Source organism: Eretmochelys imbricata, chromosome 6 (genome assembly GCF_965152235.1).
Source record: "Eretmochelys imbricata isolate rEreImb1 chromosome 6, rEreImb1.hap1, whole genome shotgun sequence".
Taxonomy (NCBI): Eukaryota; Metazoa; Chordata; order Testudines; family Cheloniidae; genus Eretmochelys; species Eretmochelys imbricata.
In genome coordinates, this window is record NC_135577.1 from 127,543,229 (window position 1) to 127,559,835 (window position 16,607).

The following is a 16,607-nucleotide window of genomic DNA, read 5'->3' on the forward strand; positions in this document are numbered from 1 at the left end:
CCGGAGCCTGAATCCCAACATAGTGCACCAGCGGAGAGCGGTTCACAGTCAACAGAAACAGCTCCATCCCCTATATCGCTTCCAGAGGGACCAAGCCTAGGTCCACAATCCAATGAGGGACTGATGTCTCCAGCATCAAGGGAACAGTTCCAGACCGAACAGGAAGCAGATGAAAGCCTCCAGAGAGCTTGGACAGCGGCACGGAGCAACCCACCGCCTCTCAGCTCTTCTAATCGATCCAGGTTTGTTGTAGAAAGAGGACTTTTATACAAGGAAACTCTTTCTGGTGGACACCAGGAAGACTGGCATCCTCAGAGACAGTTGGTAGTTCCAACTAAATACCGGGCCAAGCTCTTGAGCTTAGCCCACGATCACCCTAGTGGCCATGCTGGGGTGAACAGGACCAAAGACCGTTTGGGGGGGTCATTCCACTGGGAGGGAATGGGCAAGGATGTTTCTACCTATGTCCAGTCTTGTGAGGTGTGCCAAAGAGTGGGAAAACCCCAAGACCAGGTCAAAGCCCCTCTACAACCACTCCCCATCATTGAAGTTCCATTTCAGCGAGTAGCTGTGGATATTCTGGGTCCTTTTCCGAAAAAGACAGCCAGAGGAAAGCAGTACATACTGACTTTCATGGATTTTGCCACCCGATGGCCGGAAGCAGTAGCTCTAAGCAACACCAGGGCTAAAAGTGTATGCCAGGCACTAGCAGACATTTTTGCCAGGGTAGGTTGGCCCTCCGACATCCTCACAGATGCAGGGACTAATTTCCTGGCAGGAACTATGAAAAACCTTTGGGAAGCTCATGGGGTAAATCACTTGGTTGCCACTCCTTACCACCATCAAACAAATGGCATGGTGGAGAAGTTTAATGGAACTTTGGGGGCCATGATACGTAAATTCGTAAATGAGCACTCCAATGATTGGGACCTAGTGTTGCAGCAGTTGCTCTTTGCCTACAGAGCTGTACCACATCCCAGTTTAGGGTTTTCCCCATTTGAACTTGTATATGGCCGTGAGGTTAAGGGGCCATTGCAGTTGGTGAAGCAGCAATGGGAGGGATTTACACCTTCTCCAGGAACTAACATTCTGGACTTTGTAACCAACCTACAAAACACCCTCCGAACCTCTTTAGCCCTTGCTAAAGAAAACTTACAGGATGCTCAAAAAGAGCAAAAAGCCTGGTATGATAAACATGCCAGAGAGCGTTCCTTCAAAGTAGGAGACCAGGTCATGGTCTTAAGGGCGCTCCAGGCCCATAAAATGGAAGCATCGTGGGAAGGACCATTCATGGTCCAGGAGTGCCTGGGAGCTGTTAATTATCTCATAGCATTCCCCACCTCCAACCGAAAGCCTAAGGTGTACCATATTAATTCTCTAAAGCCCTTTTATTCCAGAGAATTAAGGGTTTGTCAGTTTACAGCCCAGGGAGAAGATGATGCTGAGTGGCCTGAAGGTGTCTACTACGAAGGGAAATGTGCTGGTGGTGTGGAAGAGGTGAACCTCTCCATGACCCTTGGGCGTATGCAGCGACAGCAGATCCAGGAGCTGTGCACTAGCTACGCGCCAACGTTCTCAGCCACCCCAGGACTGACTGAACGGGCATACCACTCCATTGACACAGGTAATGCTCACCCAATTAGGGTCCAACCTTACCGGGTGTCTCCTCAAGCTAAAACTGCTATAGAACGGGAGATCCAGGATATGTTACAGATGGGTGTAATCCGCCCCTCTGAAAGTGCATGGGCATCTCCAGTGGTTCTAGTTCCCAAACCAGATGGGGAAATACGTTTTTGCGTGGACTACCGTAAGCTAAATGCTGTAACTCGCCCAGACAACTATCCAATGCCACGCACAGATGAACTGTTAGAGAAACTGGGACGGGCCCAGTTCATCTCTACCTTGGACTTAACAAAGGGGTACTGGCAGGTACCGCTAGATGAATCTGCCAAGGAAAGGTCAGCCTTCATCACACATCTCGGGCTGTATGAATTTAATGTACTCCCTTTCGGGCTGCGAAATGCACCCGCCACTTTCCAAAGACTTGTAGATGGTCTCCTAGCGGGATTAGGAGAATATGCAGTCGCCTACCTTGACAATGTGGCCATATTTTCGGATTCCTGGGCAGACCACCTGGAACATCTACAAAAAGTCCTTGAGCGCATAAGGGAGGCAGGACTAACTGTTAAGGCTAAGAAGTGTCAAATAGGCCTAAACAGAGTGACTTACCTTGGACACCAGGTGGGTCAAGGAACTATCAGCCCCCTACAGGCCAAAGTGGATGCTATCCAAAAGTGGCCTGTCCCAAAGTCAAAGAAACAGGTTCAATCCTTCTTAGGCTTGGCCGGTTATTACAGACTATTTGTACCGCACTACAGCCAAATCGCTGCCCCACTGACAGACCTAACCAAAAAGAAACAGCCAAATGCTGTTCAGTGGACCGGAAAGTGTCAGAAGGCCTTTAACAAGCTTAAAGCGACACTCATGTCTGACCATGTACTAAGGGCCCCAGACTTTGACAAACCGTTCCTAGTAACCACAGATGCATCCGAGCGTGGTGTGGGAGCAGTTTTAATGCAGAAAGGATCTGATCAAGAATTCCACCCTGTAGTGTTTCTCAGCAAAAAACTGTCTGAGAGGGAAAGCAACTGGTCAGTCACTGAAAAAGAATGTTATGCCATTGTCTACGCTCTGGAAAAGCTACGCCCATATGTTTGGGGACGGCGTTTCCACCTGCAAACCGACCATGCTGCACTGAAGTGGCTTCACACCGTCAAGGAAACTAACAAAAAACTTCTTCGGTGGAGTTTAGCTCTCCAAGATTTTGATTTCGACATCCAACACATCTCAGGAGCTTCTAACAAAGTGGCTGATGCACTCTCCCGTGAAAGTTTCCCAGAGTCAACTGGTTAAAATCGTCCTTGAGATGTGGAAAATATTGTTAGTCTTTATGTACTTGGTAGTATATTTAGAGATGCATGTGTCTTATTAACTCTGTTTTTCCTAGAGCTCCAGGAAGAAATCCCAGCCAGTGTTTCACCCTAGCTGAGATTTGGGGGGCGTGTCATAAATATAAAGGGAAGGGTAAACCCCTTTGAAATCCCTCCTGGCCAGGGGAAAGCTCCTCTCACCTGTAAAGGGTTAAGAAGCTAAAGGTAACCTCGCTGGCACCTGACCAAAATGACCAATGAGGGGACAAGATACTTTCAAAAGCTGGGAGGAGGGAGAGAAACAAAGGGTCTGTGTCTGTCTGTCTGCTGTGCTTGGCCAGGGATAGACCAGGAATGGAGTCTTAGAACTTTTAGTAAGTAATCTAGCTAGGTATGTGTTAGATTATGATTTCTTTAAATGGCTGAGAAAAGAATTGTGCTGAATAGAATAACTATTTCTGTCTGTGTACCTTTTTTTGTAACTTAAGGTTTTGCCTAGAGGGGTTCTCTATGTTTTCTAATCTAATTACCCTGTAAGATATCTACCATCCTGATTTTACAGGGGGGATTTCTTCATTTCTATTTACTTCTATTTTCTATTAAAAGTCTTCTTGTAAAAAACTGAATGTTTTTTCATTGTTCTCAGATCCAAGGGTTTGGGTCTGTGGTCACCTATGCAAATTGGTGAGGCTTTTTATCCAACATTTCCCAGGAAAGGGGGGGTGCAAGTGTTGGGAGGATTGTTCATTGTTCTTAAGATCCAAGGGTCTGGGTCTGTAGTCACCTAGGTAAATTGGTGAGGCTTTTTACCAAACCTTGTCCAGGAAGTGGGGTGCAGGGTTTTGGGAAGTATTTTGGGGGGAAGGACGCGTCCAAACAGCTCTTCCCCAGTAACCAGTATTAGTTTGGTGGTGGTAGCGGCCATTCCAAGGATCACGGGTGGAATACTTTGTACCTTGGGGAAGTTTTGACCTAAGCTGGTAAAGATAAGCTTAGGAGGTTTTTCATGCAGGTCCCCACATCTGTACCCTAGAGTTCAGAGTGGGGGAGGAACCTTGACAGGCCTTCTAGTACAGTTATGCACGGGGTCATGCGTAGGAGCCTCAGTTATCACCTTCTTAAAAAGCTGTTGTGCCATGAGAATTGATAGAACATCAAACTCAGGAACCAATTTGGGAACCCCTGCCTCAGAGAACTCTACTTTCAGGAAGCGTTTGATGATTGTGGACAGTATATGCAGCAAAAGCAACGGTTCTCAACCTTTTTACCAGTGTGGGTAAATACTACCCGTACGGCTCTGATGTCAAAAGGGCGGCAGCTGTGTGCTGACTGGGCTGCAAGTGGCCCATGGGCCGCAGGTTGAGAACCACTGGAATAAAGTCTGAATGTTACATGGTCTTGCCGCTCTCTCTTTTTATGCTCACATGCAGAACAATTGCTAGCAGATTGGAGGGGAGGAGAGAATTGAAAAGATGGAGGGGAAGGAGCTTCAGCCTAGCAAAGCCTCACAGTGTGACGGACACACGGTGAAGGGTACAAGGAAAAATACCAAGTGGGTTGTGAGATGCCCAAATCCATGACAGGTGTGGGCTAGTGCTGCTGTGCGTTCCCAAGTCTTCTGGGGGACCATGGTTTCAAAACTGGGTGCGACAGCCTCCTCCCTCCCTCCCCCTCCAGCTGTGCCTCTGCTGCTGTGCAGGGCAGGGCGGTGGGGTAAAGGGGCTGGGGCATGGTTTTCGCTGGGGGGACAGGAGCATGGTTTGGCAGGGATAGAGATGCCACTGGGGTGAGGGAGATGGATGTTGGGCACCATCTGGCAGGGGAGGTGGGGATGCCGGCTGATGTTGGGGGAGGAGGCAGAAACTGGGGGAGACCCTGTCTCGGGCAGGGAGGTGACAGGATGCTCGGGGGGGGGGGGTAGGTGCGGGGGGGGGAGGCAGGTGGGCACCAGCTGGGGGTACAGCAAGGGGGAAGGGATATGGGCATCAAGGATGGGCACAGTCAGGGGGAGGGAGAACGACCTTGGGATACAGTCAGGGGCCGGGAGCACCGTCCCTGTGGTGGAGGAAAAGGAGAAGGGGGTGGGCAGGGGGCACCGTCCCTGTGCTGAGGGAGAAGGGGGTGGGCGGGGGGCACCGTCCCTGTGCTGAGGGAGAAGGGGGTGGGCGGGGGGCCGGGGGCACCGTCCCTGTGGTGGGGGAGAAGGGGGTGGGCGGAGGGCCGGGGGCACCGTCCCTGTGGTGGGGGAGAAGGGGGTGGGCGGGGGGCCGGGGGCACCCTCCCTGTGGTGGGCGGGGGGCGCCGTCGGCCCGCGGGAGGCGGCTCGGCGCGGCGCGGCGCGGCGCGGCTCGGCTCGGCTCGGGGCCGGGGGGCGGTGCTTCGCCGGGCCGGGCCGCGGCCTGCGCCGCGAGGAGCCGGGCCGGGGCCATGGCGGGGCCGGGCTTCGTGCGGACGCTGGAGAAGCGGGACGGCTCGGCGCTGCGGCTGCAGCAGCGCGGCGCGGGCGGGGTGGGCTGCGTGGTGTGGGACGCCGCCCTGGTGCTGGCCAAGTTCCTGGAGAGCGGGGCCCGGGCCCTGCGCCGCCGCGCCGTGCTGGAGCTGGGCGCGGGCACCGGCGCCGTGGGCATCATGGCGGCCACGCTGGGGTAGGGCTCGCCCGGCTGGGCGGGAGATGGGGCGGGCCGGGCTTTGGGGCTGCCGCGGTGGATCCGAGCTCAAGCGAGCCCCGAGTCCTGGGGGTCGGATCTGGGGCGTTAGCTCGCCCCTTTAAAGCGGGGGTCACTTGTAACGCTGGGAGCTAGATCTTAACCACCCCCCCAAAAATAATTGAGGGGGAGGGGTGCCCGCTGCTGATCCGCGAGGTCGGGGCTGCCCTCAGGGTATGTCCAGGCCGCACACCCAGCTGGGGGCTGTGAGTCGGGTTTGAGCCCGAGCCCCCCCTTCTGTCTGTGCAGGAGTAAGTCTGGGGGCGGGGGGTAGCCCCCTCCCCCCAGGGCTAGGATCCCCTGGGCCCTGCTGTGGCTAGGGTCTGTGCCCTGTCGTTCTGGAGTGTGGACGCAGCTCAAGCTGCAGACCCGAGTCAGAAGGTCTGTGTCGTGCGGTGGGGACGTGCGAAGCACGGCTGTGAGACCCAGGTCCCGTATTGTCAACCCAGGTTTACCACGCAGTGCGGAGGCTCAAGCACAGGCCTGGAAACACCTAGTCGCAAGCCTGGGTCCCACCCACTTGGGCTCAGTGTTCAGTGTAGACATACCCAAAAGGTAGATCTGTGCTGTAAAAAAACCCAACCCATGGCAGCAAGTCTCAGAGCCTGGGTCAACTGACTTGAGCCTAAAAATTGCAGTGTAGACGTTCCTGCTTGGGCTCTGAAATCTAGCAAGGGGCCTGGGGCTCAGAGCCTGGGTGCCAGCCCAAGCCCGTACAATTTTTAGCCCTGCACCCGAGCCCCGTGAGCCCATGTTAGCTGACTTGGGCTGGTCGTGGCCATGCTGTAGGGTTGTTGTTTTTTTCTTTTTTCTTTTTTTTCTTTTTGGCAGTGTAAACTATGCTGAGTGACCACCAGCAAAGAGAGTAACAAAAACCCAGCCAATTTCTAAAGATGGGCCTTTAACTGAAGTTATGCAAATTTACACTGGAACTCACCTGGGGGTGCTTTAGTTTAAAGTATGGGTGGGGCCTTCAGGGGAAATATTGCTCTGTTTTTATACAAGGATCCCACTTTGTAGGAGTTGTTGTAGAATCCTGTTTCCTGGTCTAACACTCTTAAATTCTTATGGCAAGTTGCATTTTGTGAGCCAAGTCGTCTTTCCATCAGAACAGGAGCGAGAATTGCTGAAGTAACTCGGCACGTATTTAGTCATGACTTTAGTCTGCAGTAGCTTTCCAAAAGGAATGAAAGAGGTTACAGATATGTCTATTTTCAAACATTAATAAGGAGTCTTAAATTTGTGTTTCTGGGGCTTCCTTTGTATGAATTAAAAATATTTCTTTTGTAGGGCAGATGTTACGGTCACTGACCTTGAGGAACTTCAGGATTTGCTGAATGTTAATATTGAAAAGAACAAGCATCTAGTCACAGGCTCAGTTCAAGCCAAGGTACTGAAATGGTTTGTATAATCTTTTAATCTTGATATTTAACTTATACGCAATTGCTGTAGAATGTTAATAAATATTTGTTTTATCAGAGCACCTATGAGCCCTAATCACAGACCAGAACCCCATTGGGCTGGGTACTGTACAAACACAACAAAAGGAGAGCCTTACCCGAAGGAGCTTACAGTCTAAGTTCAACACAAGAGATAACAGATGCTAAACTGCCAAATATGTTTGGAAATTGTGGTATGATAGATTACTTGTAGAAATGGAAATTCCCCTAAAATATACAGTGAAATAAGTAGTGGAGGACTTAGCCCAAAGTCATATAGATTTTGCACTAAATGTTACACTTTTAAAACATACAATTTTTTTTTTTGGTATAATTGAAGTTTGCATTTTATATTTACCTGTTCACTTTTTCTAGGGGTGAAGATGTAAAAGAATTTCTGCCTGCACCAGATTATATACTTATGGCAGACTGCATTTACTATGAGGAGGTAACTATTTGAGAACTGTAGAAATAATGACAGGTTTCAGAGTAGCAGCCGTGTTAGTCTGTATTCGCAAAAAGAAAAGGAGGACTTGTGGCACCTTAGAGACTAACCAATTTATTTGAGCATAAGCTTTTGTGAGTGAGCTGTAGCTCACGAAAGCTTAAGCTCATATAAATTTGTTAGTCTCTAAGGTGCCACAAGTCCTCCTTTTCTTTTTGTAGAAATAATGAGTTTGATTGGAAAGAACCTGGGAATTTTGGATTTGGTGTGAGAGACTCTGCAATTTGTATTAAAATCTTTAAATAAATATTGCCACTAGTTTTCAATCTATGTGGCTCGGAAGAACATTACTTGATGGCTGACTATTGAATGATGAATTTTAAAAGCTGTTGTTTGCTCATTTTTCAAACAACACATTTAGGGTCAAAAAAAGAAAAGGAGTACTTGTGGCACCTTAGAGACTAACCAGTTTATTTGAGCATACGCTTTGAAGTGAGCTGTAGCTCACGAAAGCTTATGCTCAAATAAATTGGTTAGTCTCTAAGGTGCCACAAGTCCTCCTTTTCCTTTTACGAATACAGACTAACACGGCTGTTACTCTGAAACCTGACATTTAGGGTCATGTGCTATGAGGCCTGAATCGGGTCTTTTGAGAGCAGTAGTTCAGAATTGTGCCCAATTTTTTTTTTCCTTGGAGTTGTAGGGAAATAAAATACTGCTAGCTGATACTGGAGAGTTTCACTGTGTATCGGTGGACATTGTATTAGATGATGCTGAAAGACTCAGCATTATCTCCCTCAGGGATTCCCCCTGGGTCTATTGGGAGGAGAAACCATGCTTCAGAAAGTGGCCCTTCTGGTCCATCCCCCTCTGCAGAACTCTCTCCTTGTGGTACACCTGAGCTAAGATCTGGGTTGGGGGAAGCAATCTCTAGGAACTAGTCCTCCTGACCCTCCTTTTAGTTTTCTCACCAGCCTCCAGAGCCACGGCCCTACAACTCAGAGCCCTTTTTTCCTAAAGGACAATCTCTAGCCCTAAGTCACATCTTAAAATTAAGTCTGGTTAAATATTTTTTAATTTTTGAAAACAGATGTCTGTAAGTCCAATGTATTGCTGTGAAGAAGTAGTAATCTGGCATATTTCAAGGAAACGGCTACTTTAGCAGTGTAGTATATCCTTGGCTTGGATGATATAGACATAGAGGCTTATAGATAAAACTGACCTATACATGGAAAACGTGTAAAAGGCCATTTTTTCTGAGCAATTTCATATTGTAACTTGTTTTTCCATTTATCCTTTCTGCTAACTACAAGTCACTTGTCCGGGTCACTGTACTAAATATAACTCGCTGTCTGAAAAGTAAAATAAGAAAGTGTCCAGTTCAGTGAACCCTGTCTCTAGTTACGGAATGTAGTAGTAGTAAAGTGAACGTTGAAGTCTAAGTGGCGAATACTTGATCTCTTTTGGGCAGTCACTAGAGCCATTACTGAAGACCCTGAAAGAACTTTCAGGTCCTGATACCTGTATCATATGCTGTTACGAACAAAGGACTATGGGTAAAAACCCGGAAATAGAGAGAAAATACTTTGAGGTAAGTGTCCTTTGCCATCGCGCATGCTTTGTGTATATGAGGACTGTGTAATGGTTCACTTGAAATCCTCGGGTCAGTTCCCTTCTGTGTCGCTGTACAAGTACAATGCATAGTACAAGTCAAGTATGTTTGTTGTGGGAAAATTTCATGTGACTTTGGATGAGAACACTTTTTCAGATGCAGGGAAGGAGTTGATCACCAGTTGCTTAAATTGTGTTTTCTGATTTATTTATTTAATCTCCTCCTTTTTGGGGACAGTAATTTTTTTTTAACACCTTAGTTCTGCATTGATGCTTTTGATAATTCACATTCATTGTGAGCATAGTAAACCAGACTCACAAAGAAAGTCAAATAGTTGTCTGTCCTTCTTGAAAGATCTTACAAATTAATGAAAGAGCACCACATGTATAGGTCACTATCTGCAAAAAGAATAATGCAGTCACTTTTGTAGACATGAGTCCATTAGCCTTTTGATTCCCCCCCACCCCTGCAGCTGGCTTGATGTTCCCAAACAGGGTCTCAGAGATCCAAAATTAGTCCTTTCAGTTTTTTTAAAGAAATCTCTTCAAAATGTTCTTTTGAAAGTATAGGCTTTTGGTATATTCAGAATATAAGTACAATTTTCAGAAGTGTCAGTGGGACTTAGGAGCCTAAGCTCCATTTTCACAAATGGTTTAGGAGCATAAGTCTCATTGAAATTCAGTGGGATTTAGGAGCTGAAGTGCCTAAATGAGCTTAGAAATTTGGGTTTAAGTTGTTAAGTCACTCAGGGTATGTCTACACAGCAATTAAACACCCACGGCTGGCCCGTGTCAGCTGACTTGGGCTCACAGGGCTTGGGCTGTGGGGCTGTAAAACGGCAGTGTAGATGTTTGGGCTTGGGCTGGAGTCCGAGCTCTGGGACCCTGCAATGTGGGAGGGTCCCAGAGCTTGGGCTCTAGCCCAAGCCTGAAAATCTACACTGTAATTTTACAGACTTGCAGCTTGAGCCCTGTGAGCCCGAGTCAGCTGACACGGGCCAGCAGTGGGTGTTTAGACATTCAAAATTTAGACATTCAAAATGCTGTGTAGACATTCAAAATTTTCCCCCGTATGTCAGTATTAGAGCATGAGTAGGTGGCATAGAGGAATTATATCTTGGTCTGGGAACCTCATTGTCACAGCATAGTACTTCTTTGCCGGTGGAAAAAACAAATCATGGGTAACAGCTGGATTCTCCTGAGGTACTGCAGGCCAAATAGTCCGAAGTTGTGGAGGTGCTAGTCAGTCCAAAATTTGGCCCTGCATCTGCAAAGCGCAGCCGTTCCACGTGAACACTGGGACCTACAGAATGCCCTAATATGGGCTGGGGAAGAGGGCAAGGACTTCTGAATAATGCCTGTGTGTGCCAGCATTACCAATACTCTGAGAATCGCATTGGCTTTGGGGTATATATCGTGCTAGTGGCCCTAACAATATCTTGAATGCTTTGGAACCTGGTTACCTGAGGAATACTGTCATGTTGCCAGAGTTGAGATCAGTGCTGGTGCTGGAGCCAGTGCTCCCACAATATAAACAAGAGTGGGTCAGGTGGTCGCATGAGGTTCCTTCTTTGGCTTGCCAGAATCCAGATTTGTTAACTTCCCAAGCACGCTGCAAAGCCCATCTTTTTTCACTGGTATTTAGGGAGGTAGGGGGAAGGATGGGTGGTGATATAATGTGCTTTGGCCTAGTACTTTAGTTTTTGTGGAAGAGCTTTTTAACTGGAATTTAGGAACTGGAGATTTGAGGAATTGAAACACTATTTTGATTGATTTTGGTTTTTCCTGTTGGTTCTTAAATTTTGGGACGGGTGTATGACTCTGGATTAGCACCAGATAAGTTAAAATTAAAATAACTGTGCTGCGTGGTGTTATTAAAAATAAAATTGTTAATTACCTAAATCAACAAACTTTTGTGGGAGAGAGGGATCCCTTGGGCTATCTTACCTCCTGAAGCATAGCTGCTTTATGCAGAATATTTTAGGACCGTCAATGAAACGAATGCACTTAAAGGTATGTTAAAATGTCAACATTGCTAGAAGTATTTTGCTTACTATCTTTTATATTTTAATAACAGCTGCTCCAGATGGACTTTGAGTTGGAAAAGGTTCCCCTGGAGAAACATGATGAGGAGTATCGGAGTGAAGACATTCACATCTTGAACATCCGAAGGAAAAAAATGGCAGGGTATTTTTTATTGGCATATTGGAGATTGTCAATAATTCACAAAACTGTGGTTTACCTAGCATAATTTGAGCTGGTGGGTGAGTGTGAGGAGACAGAAGAAATATTCAGCCACCATTCCCAACGTTACAGTATGCAGCAGTTACAGATACATACTAGTATATTTATACATTCCATGAGCAAGACTTTAGACTGGTTAGGAAACAAGGTTAACGTCCAATCCACATTGCAAACTAAACTGGACCTACATTTGTAAATGGGCTGGGGACAAGCTAACTGGAACCAGGTTCCCTGGTGTTGTATTTTGTAGTGTAGGGTGGGTCTGAATGGGCTGTTTTAATTGTGCCAGATACGGGGACTTTAACTTTCCAAAACGTTAAGCTTAAATGTGAAATAAAAAGTTTTAAAAATAGATATCAAATAAGGCCCCAAGTTTGCAAATACACTTGAACAACACCAGCTTTAAAAGGAAGCTTGGATGTTGAAATATTTATGAAGAAAAAGAATTGCAGATTTAGTCCTTTTTAAAAAAACAAAACAAAAACAAATTAGTGGCAATTGGATGTCTAACAGTGAATGCTGGGGAAAATGAGGTAGGATCAGAGGTTAAAATAGGGAAAGGACAAGTTAAAAATGACTTAGACAAGTTAAATGTCTTCAAGTCACCAGAGCCTGATGGAATACATCCTAGAATACTGAAGGAACTGACTGAGGAGATATCTGAGCCATTAACGTTTTATCTTTGAAAAGTCACGGAAGACGGGAGAGATTCCAGAGGACTGGAAAAGGGAAGTTATAGTGCCATTCTATAAAAGGGAAATAAAGACAACCCCGGGAATTACAGGCCAGTCAGTTTAACTTCAGCTGGAAAGATAATGAGCAAATAATTAAGCAATCAGTTTGCAGACACCTAAAAGATAATAAGGTGATAAGTAACAGCATGGATTTGTCAAGCACAAATCATGTCAAACCAACCTAGTAGGTTTCTTTGACAGGGTAATAAGCCTTGTGGATGGGAGGAAGCGATAGATGTGTTATAGCTTGACTTTTGATACTGTCTCCCATGACTTTCTCATAAACAAACTAGGGAAATACAACCTAGATGGAGCTACTATAAGATGATAGGCATAACTGGTTGGAAAACTGTTCCCAGAGAGTAGTTGATCAGTGGTTCACAATCAAGTTGGAAGGGCTTATCAGTGGGGTCCTGCAGGGATTTGTCCTGGGTCCGGTTCTGTTCAATATCTTCATCTTACAAAATTTGTGGATGATACCAAGCTGGTAGCGGTTGCAGGTGCTTTGGAGGATAGGATTAAAATTCAAAATGATCTGGATAAACTGGAGAAATGGTCTGAAGTAAATAGGATGAAATTCAATAAGGACAAATGCAGAGTATTCCATTTAGGAAGGAACAGTCAGTTGCACATACACAAAATGGGAAATGACTGCGTAGGAAGGAGTACTGCGGAAAGGGATCTGGGGGGTCACAGTGGACCACAAGCTAAATATGAGTCAAAAGTGTTACACTTGCAAAATAAGCGAACGTCATTCTGGGATGTATTAGCAGGTGTGTTATAAGCAAGACACAAGAAGTAATTCTTCCGCTCTACTCTGCGCTGATTAGGCCTCAGCTGGAGTATTGTGTCCAGTTCTAGGCACCACATTTCAGGAAGGATGTGGACAAATTGGAGAAAGTCCAGAGAAGAGCAACAAAAATGATTAAAGGTCTAGAAAACATGACCTCTGGGGGAAGATTGAAAAAGTTGGGTTTGTTTAGTCTGGAGAAGAGAAGACTGAGAGGGGACATGATATCTTTTCAAGTACATACAAGGTTGTTACAAAGAAGAGGGAGAAAAATTGTTCTTCTTAACCTCTGGAGATTTTTAAGAGCAGCAGGTTAGACAAACACCTGTCAGGGATGGTCTTCTGGATGATACTTAGTCCAGCCGTAAGTGCCGGGGACTTGACTAGATGGCCTCTAGAGGTCCCTTCCAGTCCTATGATTTATGGTAAAGATGTCTCTTTATTATTTGGAAGAAAAAAATAGCTGGCAAGCCCCGAGTTGTTCGCTCATGGAATAAAATGCTTTAGTTAATATCTTCCACATTTTACTTACCTTGAAAAGCATAGTACAGATGCTTTTATGGTGAACTATAAGACAGTCTAGTTTCATTATAGCTCCTGAAAATGTCTGTCCTCTGAAATGCTATCTTGTAATCTCTTACTGCAAAACCTAGCAAATTCCAACTTGATAAAAGTATCCTACAGAGACAGAGCCCTAGCCGCCTACTCTTTCTTCAGCGCTGGAAACAGAAAAGTGTCACAAGGCTGTGTGAAATTAGGCCTTTTGTACACTTACACCAATAGGTCCAGCATTTAAAGTGGGGATCGGAAAAGGGCAAACTGCTTAAACTCTTCAAAAAAGGGTGCATCTCCAAAAAGCACTACAGAAAAACGAATAGTTGATGTGGGGATGTTGTTTTGCTCAATGGTACAATTGAGTTACTGTTGGATATCTTAGGTGTAACAACATTGTACTTGAAACTTTAAGGATACGTGGTCTCTAACTTGGAATTACCTATTAGAGCTAGTCATTACCATGAGTTTCATGATGTTCCCTTTAGGAATAATGCTTAAGACCATCTGCATTTGTCTGACATTTGCGAAGCATAGGAGTCAGGGGAAGGAACTCAATACAGTTTTATGTTAAACTTGTTGCAGTGACAAACATTCTAATGCACAGCCTAGCACTGACACTGGTCTATGGATCAGGTCCTTGGAGACTTTGTTCATGTTAGCTAGATCATGTTCTTTCTATATGATGTAATATGGAGAATATATTGTGCAGAGTGTAGTGACAGAACATATCCAGAGCTAGTGTTTAAATACAAGTGGGCCATTTAAAAGCCTGTGTTTGAGGTTTTAAATCTTTTTTTAACAGAATTTCCCATCGTGAGATCTTTGACCATGTTAACTGATCCTCTGGAGAGAAGAGAGAGAGTATCAATTAACTCAAAGAGCCTGTCTCCAAAGCTGTTCATGGCTCATCTACAGAATTCTTCTAGATGGCGGATTGGGGATGAGACATAAGAAGAAAGTGGGTCAGTCGCTATAGAATCACAATCAGTATCCGCCTTAGAGGACAAACTCGATTTTTTAATATTGACAAAGCAGCCTCACCAAGAGAGAGCTGAAAATGGGACTGAAATGTAACCTAGATTGATGTCATGTTCCATTCATCTGCATGGGCCATCTGTATAGATGGGAGGGCCACACTGGTGAATCAGTGTCACAGCGTCAAATAAATCAGATCCGAGCGTTCCATAACAAAGCCCGTCTGAACAGAAGGGCATGCAGGAAGCTGAAGGTCACCCACTTTTCCCGAAGAGGAAACTCCTTATTTCGCCTTGAATTTCGCCTTAATTTAAGAGCAGATGTCTATGTATATTTCATAAAGAGTTTGTACTTGAGATGGTTCTTGGTTAGCTTTTGTTCTGCACGTAGTTTTGAAGCCTTATCTATAGTTATGGGTTACTTTAATTACCCACCTCAAGGTGGAGGTTTACACCTACTTTAATCTTGGATAGTTGAGCCCCCAAGATTGACTATAGTAGAGAGGTTATCCGTAGAAGAGAGTCTGCCCCATAGTGCACAACAGAGATGCAACAGTGATTTTTCTATACTAATTACTTCTATTAGCTAACCAAACAATACACACACTGCTGTCTGGTAAAGGAGAGACCAACCAATCCAGAATGATGGTATTTGCATTACCCACATTAGGCCTTGCGGAAAAGTCTGAAGTGTTAGTCTTCATCCTCGCTATCATCACCACCACTAGTGGTCATCATTTTGTTGTCTTCCCCCACCAAGGCGCATGAGCCAGGAGACAGCTTTTCTGATGTGATAGGCTGATGTCCACTAGCGTTCAGATGTATTTATGAAGATTTTAACCCCTTTTCCTTATTTGCACTTCCACATCTCACTGTGTTTGGGGTTCCCTGCTTTGCACAGGCTAACTTGTAAATTCCTCTCCTACTCATTAGCATTTACCTCACCTTATCACTCAGCAGTTATTTTCAAAACATCAGCGTATCACAAACCTAGACACAAGCTCAGCACGTTTATTATTAACTTATCCTAAGGCCTAATTTGGCTAAGCTAAATATTTTACAGGCCTGAGGCATGTAGGCCTTGTGTTACAATATTAATTAGTACTTATTTCACTTCTGTATACTAAATATACCGGATACCTTTTATCCTTGGCTACAGTTTGTACATTATTATTTGTATGGCAGTGGTGTCTCCGAGTGCCCCAGTGATACACCAGCACCCCATTGTGCTAGGCACGATGCAAACCCCAAACAACAAGATGGCCCCTGACCTATGCTAGATTGTTCTCCTTAACTCCGTATGTATATTTATTTCCAATGTTAGTAATTGAAATGTCAAAATCTGACTTTCTGGTGAGTTTAAAATAGTCCTTGTAATACCCTAGTCAGGTCAGCTTTGATTGCTACAGTCCATCTAAATGAATATTTAATGAAATTTAATTTTGGTAGAAAACCTTTTCTTGCGTCTGTGCCATAGTTTAATCAGATATGGCGAGATTGTTGTCATCTTGTATCTATGAGGGGTTGCTTTGAGATCAACGGGACTACTTGAATAAGGTACGGAGTGTGTCCCATAATTTTATATTGGTTACATATTACAAAATGTGGCAATATTTCAAACTTCAAAAGCTTATATGTTTGGTGCCAGTGAACATTACTTAAACCCCAGCCATGGATTACTTTGTAGGGATTAAGGTTTAACAATACAGGGCAAGGCATTTATTGAGTCAGTTTGTTAAATTCTGGCACTGTGGCTTCTGTTTAATGCCCCTTCATAGCATTCCTTGTAAACCTTGCACTTCACTGTGGCTTTGTTGTCTTTGGCTCTGAAGCATGGCCCACATGGATTGTACTCTTGTTTTAGTAGGCAATTGTGAGTTTGCCCTTGAGATGTAATTGTTGTGTTAACCTATAGTGCAAGGAATTTCGTAACTTTTCAGTTTTACCTACATGGGGAAATCTACCAACATAATTATACCACTATAGTTATACTGATAACTTTCTGTGTGAACGCTCCTTTTCTAGAATAAGCATTGACATGGGCAGTTTTATAGTATAAATAACTATGCTGGAAATTTTTCTTGTGTAGACAAACCCTTAAGCTCCCATTGAGCTGAGTGGGGGCAGAATTAAGTCACTGTGAAAATCCTCCCTACTCTGGCTAGGCTAACGGGGAAGCG

At 45.2% G+C, this 16,607-nt stretch overlaps 1 protein-coding gene across 2 annotated transcripts; it reads left to right on the forward strand.

The window, feature by feature from the left end:
• The first annotated feature begins 5,316 nt into the window (after window positions 1–5,316).
• On the forward strand, window positions 5,317–14,784 carry VCPKMT (valosin containing protein lysine methyltransferase). 2 transcript variants are annotated; one of them, XM_077819687.1, is made up of 6 exons: window positions 5,317–5,575; window positions 6,926–7,036; window positions 7,450–7,522; window positions 8,991–9,110; window positions 11,208–11,317; window positions 14,256–14,784. In XM_077819687.1, exons 1-6 carry the CDS (start codon window positions 5,358–5,360, stop codon window positions 14,290–14,292), a joined length of 669 nt encoding a protein of 222 aa, XP_077675813.1. In that variant the 5' UTR covers window positions 5,317–5,357; the 3' UTR covers window positions 14,293–14,784. The 2 variants fall into 2 exon arrangements, with proteins under 2 accessions (XP_077675813.1, XP_077675815.1); XM_077819689.1 differs by having other exon boundaries at window positions 11,208–11,312.
• Window positions 14,785–16,607: the final 1,823 nt, after the last annotated feature.

What these genes read in the sequence shown, in the direction of transcription:
- VCPKMT (XM_077819687.1), top strand. Translation starts at nt 5,358, where the DNA reads ATGGCGGGGCCGGGCTTCGTGCGGACGCTGGAGAAGCGGGACGGCTCG. An exon ending in ATCATGGCGGCCACGCTGGG is followed by an intron (nt 5,576 to 6,925) that starts GTAGGGCTCGCC and finishes TTTCTTTTGTAG; the next exon opens with GGCAGATGTTACGGTCACTG. An exon ending in ACTGCATTTACTATGAGGAG is followed by an intron (nt 7,523 to 8,990) that starts GTAACTATTTGA and finishes TCTTTTGGGCAG; the next exon opens with TCACTAGAGCCATTACTGAA.